Source organism: Gymnodraco acuticeps, unplaced genomic scaffold (assembly GCF_902827175.1).
Source record: "Gymnodraco acuticeps unplaced genomic scaffold, fGymAcu1.1, whole genome shotgun sequence".
In the NCBI taxonomy this organism is placed as follows: Eukaryota; Metazoa; Chordata; class Actinopteri; order Perciformes; family Bathydraconidae; genus Gymnodraco; species Gymnodraco acuticeps.
Genome location: NW_022989953.1, coordinates 1,409,064 through 1,430,488, shown reverse-complemented (window position 1 = coordinate 1,430,488; position 21,425 = coordinate 1,409,064). Strand labels below are relative to the sequence as shown.

The 21,425-nt window shown below is 42.0% G+C and overlaps 1 protein-coding gene and 1 long non-coding RNA gene across 2 annotated transcripts; both read left to right on the top strand.

Moving 5' to 3' along the window:
• The first annotated feature begins 572 nt into the window (after positions 1-572).
• Positions 573-2,966, top strand: LOC117542804. The gene is made up of 4 exons (XR_004568492.1): positions 573-710; positions 1,077-1,168; positions 2,541-2,733; positions 2,903-2,966. It is a non-coding gene; the product is annotated as an uncharacterized LOC117542804 (long non-coding RNA).
• A 16,782-nt stretch (positions 2,967-19,748) lies between these two features.
• LOC117542827 lies at positions 19,749-21,248 on the top strand. The gene is made up of 2 exons (XM_034210689.1): positions 19,749-19,945; positions 20,183-21,248. The coding sequence occupies exons 1-2, from the start codon at positions 19,795-19,797 to the stop codon at positions 21,202-21,204; spliced, it is 1,173 nt and encodes a 390-aa protein (XP_034066580.1). The 5' UTR covers positions 19,749-19,794; the 3' UTR covers positions 21,205-21,248.
• Positions 21,249-21,425: the final 177 nt, after the last annotated feature.

Sequence of the window (21,425 nt, the reverse complement as noted above, 5' to 3'; positions counted from 1 at the left end):
TTCTCGTGCGTAAAACAAGCTACTCACGAGCGGAAAATGTGCTTTTACACGCGCATAAAATGACCCTCGCGCGCAGATTAAACCCCCGCGAGCGGCTCTGCGCCCACGAGCGGCTCTGCGCTCGTTCGCGAGAGAGACAGCCCTCTTGCTTGCTCGCGGGAGTGTCAGCCTCGCGGAGTCTGTCTACGCGCGCGTGAAAAGTGTCTGGCACTTTGGGGCGGAGCCACTGGACTTTGATTGACAGCTGCCAGGAAACCCGGGGTTGCCAGGTTTGATAAATGCCTGAACTGCCAAGAGCCGAGCAGTGACGGCAGCAAAATCAGTTGGACGAGATTGAATGGTAAAGTTGTCTATAAAAAACTATTATATTCGTAAAGTGTACAGCTAATATATATATATATATATATATATATGATTCTGTTTTCTTCAAGGTTGTGTCTTCCTGGTCGAATGTACTTATTGTAAATCACTTTGGATACAAGCGTCAGCTAAATGCAATGTAATGTAATGTAATATACATTAATTTGATATAAAACAATATATTTTTCAGTGGGCTGTGTCCGTCGAAAACTGCTAGCTACTGTCTGCTGTACGCATAGATATATATAAACACTAGATGGCTCATGGGAGATTTTCCAGCGTAGCTCACCGGCCGCCATCTTGCTACAGTCAACAGCTACTCTGGTACGCGCTATGGTAGCTGTTGTAAGGTGAGTGATCTGCACACAAATACTCTTAAATCGCTGAAATCTTGACTGATTTACAAACGGTTTTGTTTATTGTAAACGTTATTAGCATGGCTATGATACAGGATGCTTGGACATGTTGAAATTGCAGCTTTTCTTTGTGTATGTGGTTGTATTTATTATCTGGCTAATAACAAGAGGCTGTGAGTGAGACCTAGTATTAAGAAGTTCACCCAGCAACTTTACACCAGTGGGAGAGGCATAACTGCTCTTTATTTTCAACATAACTTAAGTTGCACATGATTTCTTCCAAGTGGTTTGGCTTGTTAAAAACATCTTACATTTTTAGATACATTATGATACAGGAAATTGCTGGCTTTGTGTTTACAGAAATACCTGACTATGCCTGACTTTTGTGCAGCCTACGGCTGCTCTAATCGCCGCAGTCTGCAAACAAGAACCCGTGGAATCACCTTTCACGTGTAAGATATGACAATATTATGACTATAATTAGGATAATTGTTAATTACTTAGTGGATGTAAGTACATTACAAGTCCTGCTACACAGGATCAGTGGGGCTATGTGAGATAATAGTATTGCAAGATTGATGTTGACCCAGCCTCTTTAGAATATGTTGCTACCCAGGGGCGGCGGGTGCTGTAGGCTAGGGAAGGCTAAGCCTTCCCAAATATTTGTGTCACTGCATCCTGGTAAAATACAAATATAATGTATAATGTGTGTGTCTTTGACATTAGCGCTGCTATGCAGCCACCTGTGCCCTGTACGAAGCCAGTTCAACAGACCCTGGATATGTTTGAATTATCTTAACTAACCCTAACAAATGAGATTTCGCTAAGTGGTCCACGAAGCTGGTTATCAACTCTGTGAATCAAGCCAGGGTTTCTCTCTCCAGCTGAGAACGCGTTCACGCTACATTTGACCAATCACAAACAGGGACAAGTGTACTGACAGCGCAGCGTCATACTTCATTAATGAAAAGTAAACTAATATTAGACAAATATGAACTTTAACCATCCATGACTTAAACATATAATCCAGGATACGAGCCACATAGTTGCACCTGCAAGGAGAATATAGAACTGGTTAAAAAATAAACTACCGAGTGTTTGAAAACAGTTTTATGATACTGCCCCATCTAAGACACGAGTGGATCTGACTTTAATTACATTTGAGTTGAGTGTTTCGTCAACTTAATGTGTTGCTTAAAATAATACGTCTGCATACAGTATATGTGACAATGTAAGTGTTGCACGGCCAGATACGGCTCGAGAAGCTGACTCAGATAAGGAAATATTGTGATATTATATGATCGATGATCTGATTGATGATGTGATATCAGTGTGATATGAATGATAAGTGCGACACGTCGACGTCTTCTCTGCATACGGCAGTTTAAACTGTATTTCCTTTATCCTGTAATATGACTTGATAGATTTAAACTCCGCACACTGAGCTCTGATCGGTCAGCAGGCGGTGCTTTCACTGAGTTGATCTCTTTTCTATAAACGCCGGAGGCGGGCAGCGTCAGATAAAAAAATAAGTTATTTAGCCTTCCCAAACCTGAGCCTCATGCGCCGCCTATGTTGCTACCATTTCTTTACACAATTATGTAATGTTTCTTTTGGACACCTTTTTTATTACTCTTAGTGTGGTTGTCTTATTCTTAAAGTATACATACATACATTACATACATACATACATACATACAATTACCCCAAAAATATGATAATTTCGGTGTGTATTTTTGTCCTTACCCTTAATGTTAAAGGAAAGAAGGGCGGACAATGTTGACAATAATTTATATATCTGGCTACCTTTCTCATGTTTTTAAGGTTTCCCAAAACCGGAGAGAGGAGGAGGCAGTGGGAACTCGCCCTAAGAAGGGACGGTTTTGTTTCCTCTGGCAGGACGCTGCTCTGCAGTGAGCACTTCAGGAGTGAGGACTTTGACAGGACGGGGCAGACTGTCCGGCTTAAAGATGGTGTTGTGCCAACAGTATTCAATTTCCCAGCTCATCTTCAAAGGGTATGTATCATTGGCCAACAAGAATTCAAGGTGTATAAGATTGATTGATAAATATGTGATTAAATGTCACACTTTAGTTTTTCTTTCTGCAAGTTTAGGAATAAATAATGTGTTGTGTATTACAGCACATTTTAAACACTCAAAATGTCTTTAATTATGTTTATTTTAGCCGGAAGCAACAAGAAGCACAACCACTTCAAGAAGAGCGGAAGATGAACCTCAGGCTAATGTTGTGAGTATTCTGAATGTGGCCAAGACCAGAGAGATGGTCATTGATTTCAGGAGGGTGAGGACGTCTCTTCTACCCCTGTGCATTCTGGGAGAGGATGTGGCTGTTGTGGAGGACTACAAATACCTGGGAGTGCACTTAGACAACGGACTGAACTGGAGGATCAACACTGATGCTGTGCACAAGAAGGGGATGAGCAGACTCTATTTTCTGAGGAAGCTGAGATACTTCCACGTGTGCAGTAAGATGCTGGAGATCTTCTACCGGTCTGTTGTGGCCAGTGCACTCTTCTTTGCTCCGGTCTGCTGGGGGGGCAGCATCAGAGCCGGTGACACCAGCAGGATCAATAAACTAATTAGGAAAGCTGGGTCTGTCATCGGCATCAAGCTGGACCCCTTTGAAGCTGTGGTGGAGAGGAGGACACTGAACAGGCTGTTGTCCATCATGGATAACCCCACCCATCCTCTCCACCTGCAGCTGGACAGTCAACGGAGCTCCTTCTCCAACAGACTGCTGCAGCTCCGCAGTGCCATAACTCAACAAATCACCTCTGGCTGGAAGATAATAATAATAATAATAATCCTTATATTTATTATAGCGCTTTATCAAAGACTCTCAAAGCGCTTTACAAATACACATTACACATACAGATCATACATGTAATGGTCATATACTGTGGACAATACCCACAGGAGCAAATTCGGGTGAAGTGTCTTGCCCAAGGACACAACGGCCTGACGCAGTGGGGCGGGAGCGGGTTTCGAACTGGAGTTCCCCAACGCCCCCTTGATCTGATGATCAAACGCACAGACCACTGCTCCATAGTTTCTCTTGAATATAACCACGTTGTACATTTTACACATATATAATCTATTTAATATTTAACATTAATATTCCATATGCCTTATATTTATGTATATTATATATATATAATATCCTGCCAAACTCAACATGTATATTTTCCTCTTTCTTTTCTTTATTTTTCTTGCTTATTTCTAATTCATTGTAAAATGCTTTGTCCCTTATGCTGCTGTAACTCAAAATGTTTTCCCAAATTGGGATCAATAAAGTACCATCTTATCTTGTTTTATTTGCATGTGGAATGTCACTAACAAATGAGAGCATCATATGGCTTGTCATATTAAATCCTTTATCTCGGTGGTACCCAGGAAGGTCTATGATGGTGTTACTAGGAGAGCCCAATATAATTTGAGGTGGTACTCTGTGTAAAAGGTTTGAGAACCACTGGCCATCTCACTTGCTCTATGTCACTCATACACTTGAATAAACATGTGCAAACATTGAAACTACACCCAGGGATTGGCAACCTTTACAATCAAAATAGCCATTTTTGTCCAGAGCCTCAAAACATATGTTTGCCTTATAAGGGGAAAAGCCTATTAAGATCAATTTCTTAAAAGTACGCTGAGTTGTGTTTTCTGTTGGAGAATGTAAGAAAAATCAGGCTCACAGTATTGATAAGTGAACATTGAATTGTTAAAAAAGTAACTTATTAATTTCCATATTACTATTATTTATATATTCGTATAATTGTGATAAATGAGACAGAACTGGCCTGTCTGTGAGCTCATTTTATGTTGGTTTGGTTCTTCTGATAAAGGTGTGAATATCTAAATAATATACCACCGCTATTGTCATTAGTTGTGTCCCTATTCTTCAAGCTAAGGCATTGCTAAATTAACAACTCTTGGCTTACAGAGTGGTAACATGAGACCGATTTTTATATATAAAATATAAATATATTTTAATTTTATAATTTATTTTAAATATTAACAATATAATAAAAATAAATGGAAATATATACACCGGCAAATATTTAATATAAATACCTTGTGTGTGTGTATAGCTATTGCTTTATCTGCTTAATGTTATTTTCATAAGAAAGTCCATGACTATAAGTATACAGTATCATAACTACATCTTTGATGTTTATACAAAACCAAACCGTTTGAAAATTGGTTGAAAATTGAACAAGCTATGGTTATTTAAATAGTAAACCATAATGTTATGAATGAGAGAACTGCCTGTAGCAAGATGGCGGCCAAGTGGCAACGTCGGTCTCCATTGGCCAGCAGCGCGGGTGAGTCATCTAGTGTTTATATATATCTATGGCTGTACGCACCTAGATTTTGCTGCCGTCACTGCTCGGCTCTTGGTAGTTCAGGCATTTATCAAACCTGGCAACCCCGGGTTTCCTGGCAGCTGTCAATCAAAGTCCAGTGGCTCCGCCCCAAAGTGCCAGAAACTTTTCACGCGCGCGTAGACAGACTCCGCGAGGCTGACACTCCCGCGAGCAAGCAAGAGGGCTGTCTCTCTCGCGAGCGAGCGCAGAGCCTCTCGCGAGCGAGCGCAGAGCCGCTCGCGGGGGTTTAATCTGCGCGCGAGGGTCATTTTATGCGCGTGTAAAAGCACATTTTCCGCTCGTGAGTAGCTTGTTTTACGCGCTAGAATATTGACCTCCAAACAGCATAATAACCAGACTATCATTAAAACTAAGTACCAGTTCTAGATCCTTGACTTTAGACAAACAATTCAAAAGACAACATGTATTTAAAGACCAATCTTTATTTGAAGGTGCCTCTTAACCTGATATATTAGTTATACAGTAATAGTATTGACAATCTAAAAAAACTGAGCAACTCAACAGTCAACTTTATATTTCTTATTGTCTAAAGCATTTATTATTTTCATTTTCCCCCTCTCATATTCAGTGTGGACGGATTGAGACAGCGTGGTGTCCAGAGAGCTGCAGACTTCATGGAGAAACCTCCGTGTGATGGACGTCCTGTCTGTTGGTTTGGAGAGGACTGAGGGTCTTTCCTCAGCGAGGAGGACCAGCCTGATGGAGGAGCCCATGCTGGGCAAAGCTGATACCAACTGCACAGGCCTAGTCTGTCACTTGATTTGACTAAATGTGTTTACTTATACATTTAATAGGTTTACACCTTCTGTCCATATGTGTTTTCTATTTAAAACATTTGATTAACTTTTGGTTCACATTTCAATAAATTGTATTTGCACTCCTTTTGTCCATTATTCTTACTGAAAATGTTAATTACACATTCACATCTGACTGAAGATTGGCCCCATTTATTTGTGACGTTGCAAACTAGGGCTGTGCGATTATGGCAAAAATCATAATCACGATTATTTGGTCAATAATTGATATCACGATTATTTTGACAATTATTCATTGACCATTTATTGAACTTTAAAACAAATAATATTTTACCAATAAACAAGATCAATAAATGTGTTGGAGCGCACTTCCAAAACCATACTAAACATATATTAATATGATAAATAAAAATAAATTAGACCAAAATAAATTAAATCAAATATGTTGCAGTGCACTGTCACAACCTACTGAAAACTCCTTAACATATAGCCAACATTTTGGTAAAACATATTCAACATATTCCACTCAGTTAAACGTTGAAGGCTGGCCAACCGTCATGGTCCAGAAGTAACAGGAAATAAATGTTGAACTACAATTTAAGACCAAATAAAAATGTTTAGGCCACCATGGCAAATGCTGGTAGGGCTGCTCATGTCATCTCTTAAAGATTTTTTGCAAGAAATACCAGCCTGTTTACATGGTCTGGTTTCAGAGATGAGCGCAGGCAGGTGACAATATTGCCACCTGTACTGAAGACCCTCTGAAGAGGAACTTGTGGCAGTGCTGCCACATATGACACAGGAAAAAAAGAAAATACCCTTTCTTTGCCATTATATAAAAATAGTGTTGCTACAAAAGTATAAATTAGGCTTACTAATAAGACAACTCAGATCTGAAGCTACACAGTAATCTGCTGCAGCAACAGTGCAATAAAAAAGACAACATTAATAGAATCAAAACCATTTTTTGTTGCATTTTATTAGAGTATAAAAATAAATGCCTTTAAAATAGGATGCAAGCAACACTAGTTTCTGAACTGATAGACTATAATCAATTTAAACAGAACAGATCTTAATGTTTGCATTCTTATACCATTTTGTACAATAATTATCATGAATAAATTCAAACAAACTAAAACTTACAGCAGATTAATAACGGTATCTAAATTGAGTTTTTATTATATCAAAAACCTGTTGAAATGCTGCTGTTATTTTTACTGTCCCACAAAAGCGCGTCGCAGCCTCCAGGAAAGCTTCTTTCATAACTTCGCCGTCTTCGAAAGACTTCATGTGTTTCGCAAGAACGTGACTGACACGATAAGATGCTCTGGTAGCAGCCTTGCTCTTGTTGTTGGGCCTGGTGAAAATGGACTGCTGTGCATTTAGCTGTGCTCTCAGGCCCCTCCCCTTTTGGAGCGTAGGGCAGAATTAGGAGGGAATTCCGTCTCGTAGCGTTTGTGCACTGTTTTGAAATGCCGCTCCTAAATTACCCTTCTTCGATAAAGTCACGCTCGCATTGCAAATGAGACAGATGGACTTTGAATTGGAATAGATACAAAAATAATGATCCTCCCACTCGGAGTGAAAATTATATATTTTGGGCTTTTTTGCTTCTGCCATAGTTGCGGTCTTGTGTGTGTGCGGAATGTCACTCCTGTTGACCATCCATGCTGTTGACACGGACAACGTCAGCGAACTAGTGCACTGCTCACCAGCCACGCCCGGACACATGGGGTGAGGCCGGCCAATCACAAAGCTTTGATGCGTTCAAGTGCATTATTCTGGCACGGGAACATTATGTTACAGGACATTAACGATAAAACAGAATATTGTTGTTCTATTTTTAGACACATCTCGCGATCGACTGGGAATCTCCCCGCGACGCTTCTTTTTAACTAGTTGCTGCTCTTGTTCTGAGATCTTCACTTGCGCTGAACACTCACAACACATGTCACTCCCACGTGGCCGAGTGGGCTTTTAGGGAGGGGCGAAAGTGCACCCAGCAAAATAATCGTATTTTGTCAATTATGCTGTTTTCCTAATCGTCGCAAGCCATAATCGTAATCGCGATTAAAATACGATTAATTGCACAGCCCTATTGCAAACTCTGCGGTACAAGGCACAAGTGATGTGAAGCTCATAAAGTGAGGCAAATAGAAATAATCAGCTGATGGAGTGTAGATGTGGAAATAGATGCATCCCATCAGCTGACTATGTTTTTCGCCACACTTTATAAGCCTGACTATAACCACCCCTTCTCTGAGGTGCAGGCAGCGTCACAAACAAATGATGGTCCTGATAGACTACAAAAATATTCGGTGTGCAGATCTTTTTGTTCACAATAAAAGTAGTTTCTTAGTGAATGTCCTGTACTGATCTTAAAATCTCATAACATCAGCTTTTAATGTTCCTCTTGGATGTTCTTCTTGACCCTCAGAGAAGGAGAACATGTCGTGTCTTTCAGGCATGTCCTTTCCTAACAAAAATGACAGGAAACATAAAACATATTATTGCAGAACAAGTGTGTTATTTATGAAAGAGGTGTGTTTGTGTTTAGGGGCTGTTGATATAATTATTTTTTAATTGTAATCAGATTATGAATGAACAGTATGAAATTCATCAACATTGAAATATATGTTATCAAAATAATATTGAACTGTTATCAAAACGTAGTGCAACTGTAGAAGCTTGCTCTGTTGTCTCACTGAAAGAATAACTTTTACCACGTTTTTTACAGACAATATTGAGAGATAAATAGTAGCAGTTCTCACTATGTGTTAAATATCTTTGCCTTCAATACATTAAATTAGAAAGCTGACAAAGTCATATTGCTTGTTAACATCTAAATGTAACCTTTTGCATGGAAAAAAAACCTCAACTTCACTGATGTGTAGGTGATCTAGTATTTAGTATTGTTTAATGGAATGTATATCAGTGTATTCAAGTCAATACTTCATTCATTTAAACCAATATCTTTCTTGATTCTTTGTACAGTATGAAAAAAGAGTCTTTGTACCTGAGCTGAAGTTCACTGCTGTGAGGAGTCCAGTTCTGTCTCTCACTCTCTGGTCCAGCCTGTCTGCATCACCTGGACACCTTAAACAAACAGATATATATATGTAAATAACCATGTGTACAAACAATATAACTGATTCTCTTCTGTTGAACATGTTGGATTGTGTATTGTCCGAGTCAGGGTCCTTTTTATTTTACTGTAACTTTGGAAATTGTGTTACCAATGCTTACTGTTTATTTGATATCAATTTGGTAATACAATTAATACAAACAACAAGGTTTGGGTTCGTTCTTCAGATGACTGTGACGTTAACGTGTAAGCTCAATAATGCACTCCAGCTCAACCAACCATATTGTAATATCTAAGTAATCATCTTGAAATATGACATTAATAATTGTAATATACACACATCTTATTGTGAGGCTGATTTCACATACACTACTTCGACGTTAGCTAAATAGAAAATAGCATGGATAATTTACAAAGGCTTTAAAAACACAGCAGGAGCCCAAGACAATTATAAAACTTGTCATTATTTCAGTACAGTTCAATTAGTTTTATTTTCATAAACGGTTATCAACCGTTAGTGCCAAAGCAGTAGGCTATAATATATTAATGACTGCTGTAGACTACAACCACTACTTGTTTAGCTAGCATAAACTCAACAAAGCTAGCGTTAGCTGGCTGACTGACTGACGTTATTTTGCCGCTAAACTGCACGATATATAACGGTGGTCTTCAAAGCGGATTTAATCCTCAATCACAATAATAATATTCAAAGTAATACTGGGCAAGTAATGGGCTAAATGTACCGTTGATTGATGAGCCATGTCAGCGGACTGGTAGCGACACGAACCGTGAGCCCCGCAGTCTCCAGTCACCCGAGCCTAGTCCTTCTGATAGCTCCGCCCCTTCGCTCCAACCTCCCTCCCCCCACATCTACAGGTGAAAATTACTTTTGCAACACATTTATCGCAAGAAGTGTAGCAAAAGTCAAAACCGCAGATTCGTCGATTTATACTGCCACAGAGCAGATTCGTCAAGTTGTAATGACTGATTTGAGAGGTTGTAATAAATAAAGTTGCAGTTGTAATGGAAAATATATTTTAAAAATATGTATCTTTCTGAAAGTGAACATTTCAGAACTAAGTTAATTTTTTGTATACAAGCTACAAAACTTTTTTTTTTCTTCTGTGACTTCAAATTTGGTTCACAGTTACGTGGATATTTTTTACAAGTGTAAATTTGGTTCACAGTTACGTGGATATTTTATACAAGTATACATTTGGTTCATAGTTACGTGGATATGTGGAAGTGTAAATGATTTTTTTTCTGCAAGTGCTCACATCAGGTTTTCACGCTCTCGCATTTTGCACCATATCTACCTTCATAAAAAACACAGGAAGAAGGACCAGACAATATACAAGGTTGAAAATACCCATAACCAGACATACAAAACTACAACACAGACAGATCCTAACAGATATAATTGTGTCTCTTTGTTATTCAATCAATTTTGCTACCAAAAAAAACATCAAAGTTCAGCTAAAGGATACAGTTTGAGTACTTCTGGATTTATTTAATGGATTGTAAGATTTTTAAGGAGGTTGCACTTGCACAGTTCACACAGACATAAAGGACTATCCATCGTCCGTCACTGGCCACATCTGAAAGTATGTGGATGATGTTTTTATCACAACAATTATTCTCAAACAAAAGGCCCTGGTTGGATGATGAAAGTCTGGTCATTGCTCGCCACACTTTGTTTAAACTCAGGAGAGTATATTGTTCTAAGCTCAGGAGAAATGAAAGCTTTAGCGCAAGTTCAATAAGGAAGACCTAACTCGAGTCACTCACACGTCACTCTATGGCTCCCTTCCCCCCTCATTAAATACGAGGGTGTCACCCCTCAGCAGCCAATCGCTGCACATGCTAAATGCCTTAAATGCCTGCTCTTCCTCCCTGTCAGTTGTCATTGCAGATGATCACACGCAATGGTAGTTGCAATACAATACTGCTTCTCGTGAGAAAAACCGTAAGAAACAACTAGCTCAAGATGTACAACTCGGACAATTCGGAACACGAACCTTCTCTGGAAGTCTCCGATCCCGGTTCGGCTCCCCACAGCGGCTTATCAACAGAGGAAGACTTCCTCATCGCCCGGCTCCTGCAGCAGGGCTTTCCCACAGCCCCAGGCCTCACTCTCTCTCAGCGGCGATAGCTCTCGGACCAGGTCTCCAGCGTAGCTCCCCAGTCCGGGGTAGCAGCTCCAGCCAGCTTCCCAGAGAGCAGGACGAGGCCGCAGCCGCGGAGGTAAAAAAGGGCAGGAAGTCGAGCCCTCCAGGATCCCGTCCCCCTCCAAAAAAAAATCCACCCCTTCTCAGGCTCGCCAGTCCGGGAGCGTCACACACCCCTATGGAGAGTAGCGCGGCCGGCTCCCTGCAATCCCTGGCTAGCTCCATGATAGCTATCGATGCTCGCCTCCAGGCTCTGGAAGACTCCGCCACAGGAGCTTCAACTTCCGTTGCACTCAGGTACTAGTTTTAACGAAAACGTTTGCACTCGACCCTTACACAGGGTTGGGTCGTCACGGAATACATGTAACGGTGTTACGTAATCGGAAGAAAAAGAAAGAAAAATCAGTATATTCAGCTGGCGTTACATTTGAAAAACGAGTAAACTGAGTGCAGTTACTTTCGTAAACCTGAAGTGAATACTTATTGGAATTATTGGTGGAAAGTTTCCTCACAATGTAATATTCATTACCGGCAGAACCGTGTGCACAGCGCTGCAGCGTATCTGCGAGCGAGAGATGCAGCGTGTCCGTGAGGCCCCGCCCCGCACGCAGATGAGAGAGAGAGAGAGAGTTCTCTTTCAAAACATATTGGAAGGTAGAAACGGAGATGTTTAGATAAAACGTGGAAGATAACGTTTATGTAGCATTTATTTATTGTCGAAATGATGACATTCATAACGGGATCAAATCTAACTGAATGGCCTGCTGCTGCCGAATGCATGGGGCAAGTAACTGGGAAATTTTTAAAAAGTGATTACATCGTTTCAGATAATAAATAATAACGATAATGTATTCTATTTAGGGGCGCCTTTCAAAGCACCCAAGGACACCTTACAATGCATAAACTTTTCCAAGGAAAGGTTTTAAGACAGTACAAAGAATGCAGTCTGGGTGAGTTTTTCTTTTTATGTGCGGTGCAGATGAGAGAGCTGTCAAGAATGACACTAAAATGTTGTGTTCGTGCTCTTCATAAGCCATTAAAACAGTCAAATACGTGTCTCCCGTTCACCAAAACATACCCATCTGTTATGGAAAAGGAAGTATAACTAAAGAGAAAGAAAAAAGAAGAGGAAAGAAGAGGAAAAGGAGAAAAGAAAAGATAAAAAGAAGAGGAGGGAGGAAGAAAAAGAAGAGGAAAGGAAGTATTCTAAAAGTAATCTGCCACCGGTACCGGCGGGATCGTGGTTAGTTTCCGATGCGCAGAAGAAAAATCTGGCCCACCCTATATTTTTACAGGCCCACCCTAAAGTAAATTTCTGCCTACGCTACTGGTCCGCACAGCAGCAACAACCAATCACATGAATCTCTTGCCCCCGACACACAAAGCAATAGCAATGTTAAAACTAAGTAGACTGGAAAAAAGAAAAAAAAAATCCCCAACAGGCGAAAACCTACCAGTTTCACCCACTGTCTCTGCCTCCTCCCTCCATGCCTCGCTCCTCTGGTTTGTATCCCGGTAGATGAACAGAGACTGATCATACAGCACCGGGTGATTCACTACCGCCATAATGAATTTTCCCTCACATTTTTGGAATATGAGGAATTACCTGCGTAGTCTCTCCCAACATACACGCGGTCTGATTGGCTAGCGCTTGTACCGGCAGATTTGCATAAACGGGATTTCATTGGCTGACGCTTCTGCCGAGGCGCCAAAAGTTGAACATTGCTCAACTTTTTGAAGCGAGCAACGCCAGAAAACGCTCCACGTCGCTTCCCAAAATACAGTTCTACTAAAAGTGACGTCACCCCATTCAAAGTGAATGGGCAGAAGCGTTTGGAAGCTGTAACGCACGCCACCGTGTGGACGGGCCGTCACAGTGGCTCTGCGCCAGAAACATCAACAAATAAATAAATAAAAAAAACATTCTGGAATATCACCCCTCCACTCCCATTAACATCCCTCAGCTAGCAGCTGCGCTATCTACAGATTCCGTGTTTGTTGACTATCTCCCGTCAGGGCTCTCCCAAGGCTTCAGGGTAGGGGTCCTCCCATCTCCCACAGTGACTTTCGTAGCAAGAAACTTACAGTCAGCCGCTAAAGAACCCAACATAGTTTCCCAGCTCATCGACAAAGAACTTCTCAAAGGATATATAATCGGTCCTTTTAGCTCCTCCCCCTTCTCAGTGTTCCGTTCAAATCCCATCGGAATAGCCACACGTAAATAAAAGGCTGATTTTCGATCTGTCCGCTCCCTGCTCCGGCCCATTCTGCAGCGTCAATAGCATCATCCCTCCAGATCAGTTCTCCCTTCACCATGCCTCAGTGGATAATGCAATAAAGATTATCAAGTTCACAGGGCACGGAGCTCGGCTCTCCAAAGCGGACATTACCGATGCCTTCAAATCATCCCCATTCATCCGTCTCAGTGGAACTTGTTCGGTATTAAGTGGGAGTCCAAACTCTATTTTCGCGTTCGCCTGACCTTCGGGTGCAGAAGCAGCCCCTGCATCTTCAATTCCTTCTCGAAAGCGCTCTATTGGATCCTGCTGAACATCGTCAGAATCCCCTCCGTCCTTCACCTACCGCACGACTTCCTCCCCATAAACCCGCCACAGGACAGCTCAGGGATCTCACTGGCCAAGCTTAAACACTGCTTCAGGAGTGAGGTGTCCCTCTCTCCAAAGAGAAAACGTTAGGTCCCGTCACACGCTTAGAGTTCTTAGGCATCATTCTCGACTCCATAGACATGAAGGCGTCTCTCCCCTCAGAAACATCGCAGCGCATCCAGGACATCACCAAGTCATACTGCGAGCAACAAGTTATCACAAAACAACAGTCGCTCTCCCTTCTCGTACACCTCAACTTCGCCATGCACGTCATCCCCCAGGGGCGCTCGTTCATCTCCCGCCTCCTGGACGCAGCATCAGCGGTGGTCGACAACCTCCATGACTGCGTTTTCTTAGACGAAGGCTGCCGCTCAGACCTTCGGTTCTGGTCCCTCCTGCTCGCCCACTGGAACGGAATTACTTTCTTTTACGATGGCCTCGTGCGTTCCTCTGACTCAATGAGGTCTTCACGGATGCCGCCCATCCATGGGTTTTGGGGGGTTTCTTCCAGGGAGAGTGGTTCGCAGGGTCATGGCCCCGTCAATTTCTACCTCAAGCAAGTTCTCACTAAATCCAGCCTATCACCCATATCATACCCGGGGCATTCCTTCAGGATAGGTGCAGCCACCTCTGCTGCTAATCAAGGTCTCTCTACCTCATCCCTACAACAACTAGGACGGTGGTCCTCCTCCGCCTTCACAACCTTCATTCGTCCGGACATCAGCGCCGTACGGGCTTCCCAAAGATCTCTCAGACCCTAACTATGGTAGTTATACATATAACTGGTGGTGGCTCAAACACATTCACAAGTATACATGTCTCACTAAGGTTCCCGATATTCAAAACTGCATTCCTGTCCTAATTCCGCGGGCCCCGCCCACAGGGAATAATGTCTCGTCTCACGCTGCAACTACATGTAACGGGCTTCATCTCCGGCACACAGGTATTTCATTCCCAGGCCTGCTCAAACGTATCAGTGTAAAATGTATTTCCTGCAGTCCGCGTGGACTCGGGCCACCGTACACTCCGGTGTCAGTTACAAAACAAAGGAAATAAAGAAAGAGTAAAGAAAAATATATATATATATATATATAGCCTGCGAAGTCAGGCGTGGCGGAAGGCCACCGTACACTTCGGTGTCAGTTACAAAACAAAGGAAAGAGAAAGAAAAATATATATATATATAGCCTGCGAAGTCAGGCGTGGCGGAAGGCCACCGTACACTTCGGTGTCAGTTACAAAACAAAGGAAAAAGAAATGAAGAGTAAGAAAAAAAAAAAAAATATATATATATATAGCCTGCGAAGTCAGGCGTGGCGGAAGGCCACCGTACACTTCGGTGTCAGTTACAAAACAAAGGAAAGAGAAAGAAAGAGTAAAGAAAAAAAAAAGAAAAAAAAAAATATATATATATATAGCCTGCGAAGTCAGGCGTGGCGGAAGGCCACCGTACACTTCGGTGCCAGTTACAAAACAAAGGAAAAATAAATGAAGAGTAAAGAAAAAGAGATATATATATATATATATATATATAGCCTGCGAAGTCAGGCGTGGCGGAAGGCCACCGTACACTTCGGTGTCGTAGCGGAAGGCTACCGTACACTTCGGTGTCGTGGACGTTGGGCCACCGTTACAAAACGAAACCGCTCGCTCCTCGGCGTAGTCAAGCCCTGCTGGCCAGGCATGCGACCCGCAGGTCGTTTTCAGGTAAGACCGGCACTGATTTCGGCAGTCAGAGTCTCAGCATGACCAGTAAGCTCCGGCAGTGATTCCGGCACAGTGTCGCTCATATACGTGTTAATCTATTATCTCTCCTTCCCAGATCACCAGTCACCCCACAAGGTAAGCAACTCAGTTCATCTCAGTATTCATACTTCACTGGTTTTGGGGATTTCATCGGAGCGGTGCTTTCCCTCCTGAATGATTATCCTGCAAACCGGGGCCTAATCGCCAAACACCATTACATTCTCCTGTTGTATTATCATGGCAATCATTTCATTCATATGACGTGTAAACAATAAATATGTAATTCTTACATCACGTCTCTCCGGTTTGAAATGAAAGCTTTAGCGCAAGTTCAATAAGGAAGACCTAACTCGAGTCACTCACACGTCACTCTATGGCTCCCTTCCCCCCTCATTAAATACGAGGGCGTCACCCCTCAGCAGCCAATCGCTGCACATGCTAAATGCCTTAAATGCCTGCTCTTCCTCCCTGTCAGTTGTCATTGCAGATGATCACACGCAACCCGCCTCCACCCCTCTCGCCTCCTGTCTCCTTCAGGACAAAGCTAAACCTTCCTCCTTCAGACCGGTCTCACCTACTCATCACCACCACCAGTGTCTAGACCCCGGGGATTTCATCGGAGCGGTGCTTTCCCTCCTGAATGATTATCCTGCAAACCGGGGCCTAATCGCCAAACACCATTACATTCTCCTGTTGTATTATCATGGCAATCATTTCATTCATATGACGTGTAAACAATAAATATGTAATTCTTACATCACGTCTCTCCGGTTTGAACTAAAGGGGTTCTTTGGAATAAAAATAGAGGAACATTTCATCAAGAAAGATACATATGGCAGGGCATCCAAAGAGGGATTTTCTTCCAAAACATCCTTAATAATGTATTCCCTTGGGATGATTGATCTAACAAGTGGGCCTCAGCTTTAAACCTTTGAAATATGCAAGAAGTTCTGTCATATCACTCCTATGTTTGCTTCCATTGGCTACAATTAGAATACTAAAATGGAAATACCAACAAGGCCATTAGGTCCACAATGTAACAAAGAATGTTTAACCCCTTACATCTCAGCCAGGTCACGAAGATCATTTGATCAAAAACATTTTAGCTCCTTGGTGTGAGACTCCACTGCAAATATACACTTGTCATTGAGTATATATACACAAGCTATCAAAATCAGCATCAGAATTCCTTTATTAGTCCCGCAGCAGGGACATTTGCAGCGTTAAGTGAAAAGGCAAATATGAATAACATTACAGCATGTCCTTTCATGCTCCTAAACCATCAACATCGAATATATAAGTGCAATAAGTGCCCTGAATATTACATATTTGAGAGCCATCTCAAACAAATCCCTGGTTTGCAAAATAAATCACCAGGAAATGTATGCATCAATGCTTTCAAATCAATAGAGATTGAAGTTGGCTCAAGAAAGTTTCAATTTCAGCTTGAAATTCCAGTATGCACATCACAGACAACCTCTATACTTCAGGTGCATAACGTCTCCTAATATGGAGAAAGTATCATTGATGTCGCTACGTTGTGAGCAGACTAAAGAAGCTGCTTTGTTCCAAACAGTCATGACCAGGTTTCACGGTCTGGTTCGGAAACTTAACTGCTTCAAACAGAAGATAGTGAAACCTGCGCGACTCATTACTGGAGCTTTTCAACGTGTAATCAAAGTCCTCCATGCAGAGCGGTGTAGGAGGTTTCACACTAAGTCCTCTCATAGCTCTTTCCGAAAGATGGATCCTTGCATAGCACTAGTCTGACCTAGCCTGTCTTCTCTTTCTTCCTCAACATTCCACACCTTGTAATGAATATGTCCTAAAAGACAGTCTGTGGCACTTCAATCCACAGTTGTTGGCAGGTCATCTGGAAGCACTCAGAAAAGTACACATTGGTGTGTATAATTCTAGACGAAAAGCCTTTTGAAGAACATTTGAATAAAGTCTGCATTAACATAAGACTACACAGTAGGGGTGTAACGGTATCCGTATAAGTCCCGTACCGTCACGCTTCGAACGTCACGGTTCGGTGCATGCAGTCACACGACGAATATCAATCAATCAATCAATGTTTATTTATATAGCCCAATATCACAAATGTTACATTTGTCTCAGTGGTCTTCACAGTGTGTACAGAATATCAGTATGACAATACGACACCCTCTGTCCTTAGACCCTCACATAGTACAAGGAAAAACTTCCAGAGAAAACCCCGCAGTTTAAAGGGGAAAATGGGAGAAACCTCAGGGAGAGCAACAGAGGAGGGATCCCTCTCCCAGGACGGACAGACGTGCAATAGATGCCTCGTGTAAATCGAAAAGATAATACATTTACAACCAGTGGCGGCGCCAGAGATTTTCTCTTGGGGGTGCTGTGGGGTAGCTTGACGTTTCATAGAGGGTGCTCAAACATTAAGGGTTTCCCATTAATGCACCAGCGCAGCACAGTTGCATTTTCTACTGCAACACTCCCCACACGCACACAGTGTACCCGCGGGCCGCGACTGTTACAATGAAGGCTCGATAATCAGCTCACGGCATATAGGTGTAAGCAGGGGTAAAGTTTTTTACAAGTGGGGGGTGGACCTCACCTCCTCTAGGAGGGTCCTCACCTCCTCTAGTGGGGTCCGGGGGCATGCTCACCCGGGAAGATTTTTTTTAAATATTGAAGTTAAAAGCATCAATCTGGTGCACTTTGAGAGCAACATTAAGAGATCTACTATGGATACATCTCTCAACACCCATATGAAACAGAACTGTCAACAGATTTTCTATTTCTTTATAGATATTTTACAAATCACTCCCCTTTTAAAACAAACCATTTGAGACCCACTGAGATAACTAGACTAAAGTTAACTATCTAAACACTGAGAGAGTCCTTTACTTCACCTGAGCTGAGGTTATCTGAGACTCTCAGTCTGACAGGAGAGAGTTCTCCCTCCACCTTGTTGTTGAAAAAGCTCCTTATATCCGTTAGCTTGGCTAGCTAGCACCAGACGCTAACCACAACGATCTCCGGTAGATATCCACCGGTGCGCGAGCTCTCTCTCGCTCGCGCATGCACACAAAATGGCTCGTGCCACACACACACAGAGCAGAGCTTGAATGAAACACAGAGACCCAGAAGTAAGCTACTTGTACTCACGAGGCCTATTGTGTGCAGAATCCCTCTCGCTTTCAGGTGATTTTGATTGAGTGTCCACACGTGGACGTTTAAGGACTAAAAAACGATCAATTTTTTAATTTGCTGTTAGAAAATAATTTGGCACTCTAGCTAACAGGAAATCACTCAAGTGATTTAAGTAATTTAGCCTATGGGTAGGTCAAAAATCTAATGGGTGCTGGCCATTGGCCTAATCATATCACCTGTGTTGGCTTTATGTTTTTGGTCAAAAATGTGTTTGTTTCAGATTTGCATTGTGGTAATCAATAATTCTTCTAATTTTATTTAATAAAAATAATAATAATAATTTCCGGAAAAAAAAAAAAAATACATATTTTTCTTGGGGGTGCTTTGGAAATCCTGGGGGGTGCTTCAGCACCCCCTAGCTCCCCCCTGGCGCCGCCCCTGTTTACAACATAGGTAGACCAAACATACGCCTTTTTTTTTACGAGTGGAATTACGAGTCATTCAGGGCAGTATCTACCACACTATATATAATCCAGGGGGCGGTATTGCGCCTAAAAGCACGACAAAACGAACAAAATACAAGAAGAGGAAAAGTTAGTATAGCTTGGTTTTCACTTGACGTCACACCGCTGCGTTCCTTTGACGCGTAATTCCATTGGAGGTCAGGAAGTAATTTTCTACAGAGGATCTAGCTGCTGTTACCATTGTGAAAATGCCGGTGTGTTGTGTAGTTTACGGTTGTTCCAATCGATCCGGCCGAGAGAAAAACAAGAGGTTTTACCGAGTGCCGAAGGTTGTCGTCCATTTAAGCAATTTAAGAAGCTAACCGAAGAACGCCGGAAAAAATGGCTTTCAAACCTACATCTGCGGTCGGGAGGAGCAGAGTCGTCTAATGCACGTGTCTGCAGCGACCACTTCATCAGAGGTATTAGCTAACTTGGTTTTTGTGGCTTTGTTTAGGTATTATTGGGTTGTGGTTAAATGCTTATTTACCTAGTAATACTGATCATGTTTAAGTTACCTGTAGTCTAATATGGACTTTGTTGGGACTTTTTAGGGTGCCCTAGCGCTTTGGGTGACGTTGAGTCGGTAGACTGAGCTCCCACTGTTAGCCTCGGTCACCACACAACAAGTAAGCCCAGATCAGAGGCATCTCTTCGACGAGAGCAGAGGATGGAGCTCAAGGAAGACCAACAAAGACAATCAGAATGTGCAGAGGCTTTGTTGGATCTCCTGCAGACAACCGAGAGCCCAGAACCGACGCAGCCCCCGTCTGACAGCCCACAACCAGAGGACACCAGTGGGATATTAAATGACCAACAAGGTAAATTAACCACCAGCATTATTATTAAATATTACAAATGTGATTGTCAAAAAATCTATGCAAACTTTGAATTAGGTTTAGGTTTAGAAAATAGAGTACTAACTTGAGAATCTGCAATAATTGGAACAGAGAACTTGCATGTCTGTAAAAAGGTTGTCAAAAAGATAACTTCACAACAATTCACATTTGACTATTTTAAATAACTAATTATGCTTGCTACTGCTATATTGTATGCAGATGCAGGATGCCAGACTGATTTAACGATGGAGGACATCGAGAGGATGGAGGATGTTCTGAGACAGAACACAACAGAGCTGGGAGATCTTCGGACAAAGGCACTGGACACAAAGTTCAACCAGGAGTCCTTTGAGAAAAACGAAGAGAAGACAAAGTTTTACACCGGGCTCCCCAACTTCTTAGTTTTACTTCAGGTTTTTCAACTGTGCGAGCCCTACATCACCTGTAGCCCTATGTCTGTGCTCTCCACATTTGAACAGTTCATTTTAGTTTTGCTGAGGCTGAGACTAAATCTCCCTCTGAAAGATTTGGCTTTCAGGTTCAACATCTCTCTCTCCACTGCTTCTAGAATTTGGCATAAGTTAATTGACATACTTCACGAGAGTACAGAATTTATAATTGAGTGGCCAGAGCGACATGTACTTCAAGCTACAATGCCAATGGGATTCAGACAGGCATTTGGATGTAGAGTTGCTGTGATTGTTGACTGTTTTGAAGTTTTTATTGAGAGGCCCTCTAATTTACTAGCTAGAGCACAAACATGGTCCAACTACAAGCATCACCATACTGTTACATTTCTGATTGGTGTTGCTCCCCAAGGCTATGTCACTTACATATCTTGTGCCTGGGGAGGAAGAGTTAGTGATAAACAGATCACAATACAGAGTGGGCTCCTAAAAAACCTGTTACCTGGAGATATTGTCCTAGCAGACCGTGGGTTCGATATTGGCGATAGTGTGGGATTTTACTGTGCTTCACTAAAGATGCCTGCATTCACCAGGGGGAAAAGTCAGCTGTCAGCATACGAGGTGGAAGAGACAAGAAAAATAGCTAATGTGCGTATTCATGTCGAAAGAGTCATAGGATTAGTCAGAAGAAAATATCAGATTCTGCAAAGCAGGGCTGTGCCCATAGAGCACATGCTAACAAAACCAGGTGAGGCACTAGCATTAATTTACAAGATTGGGGTTATTTGCTGTGCCTTGTCTAATCTGTCAGTGTCTGTCGTCCCATTGGAGTAAAGTCATGGAGCTGTAGTCTTGTAAATAAGAAACCATGTATTATTCAGTATAATTTAATCTTTTCAGTAAACATCTTTTTGTGTGTTGTAAATTGTGTAGCCCTACTCAATATACAACTTTCATCTAGATTCAGGCTTAATTCATTCAACAATATTCTAGAGATGACAATTGGTCTGGTGACATTCCCATGTATGGCCATTGAGGGTTATTGTAAATGTAAA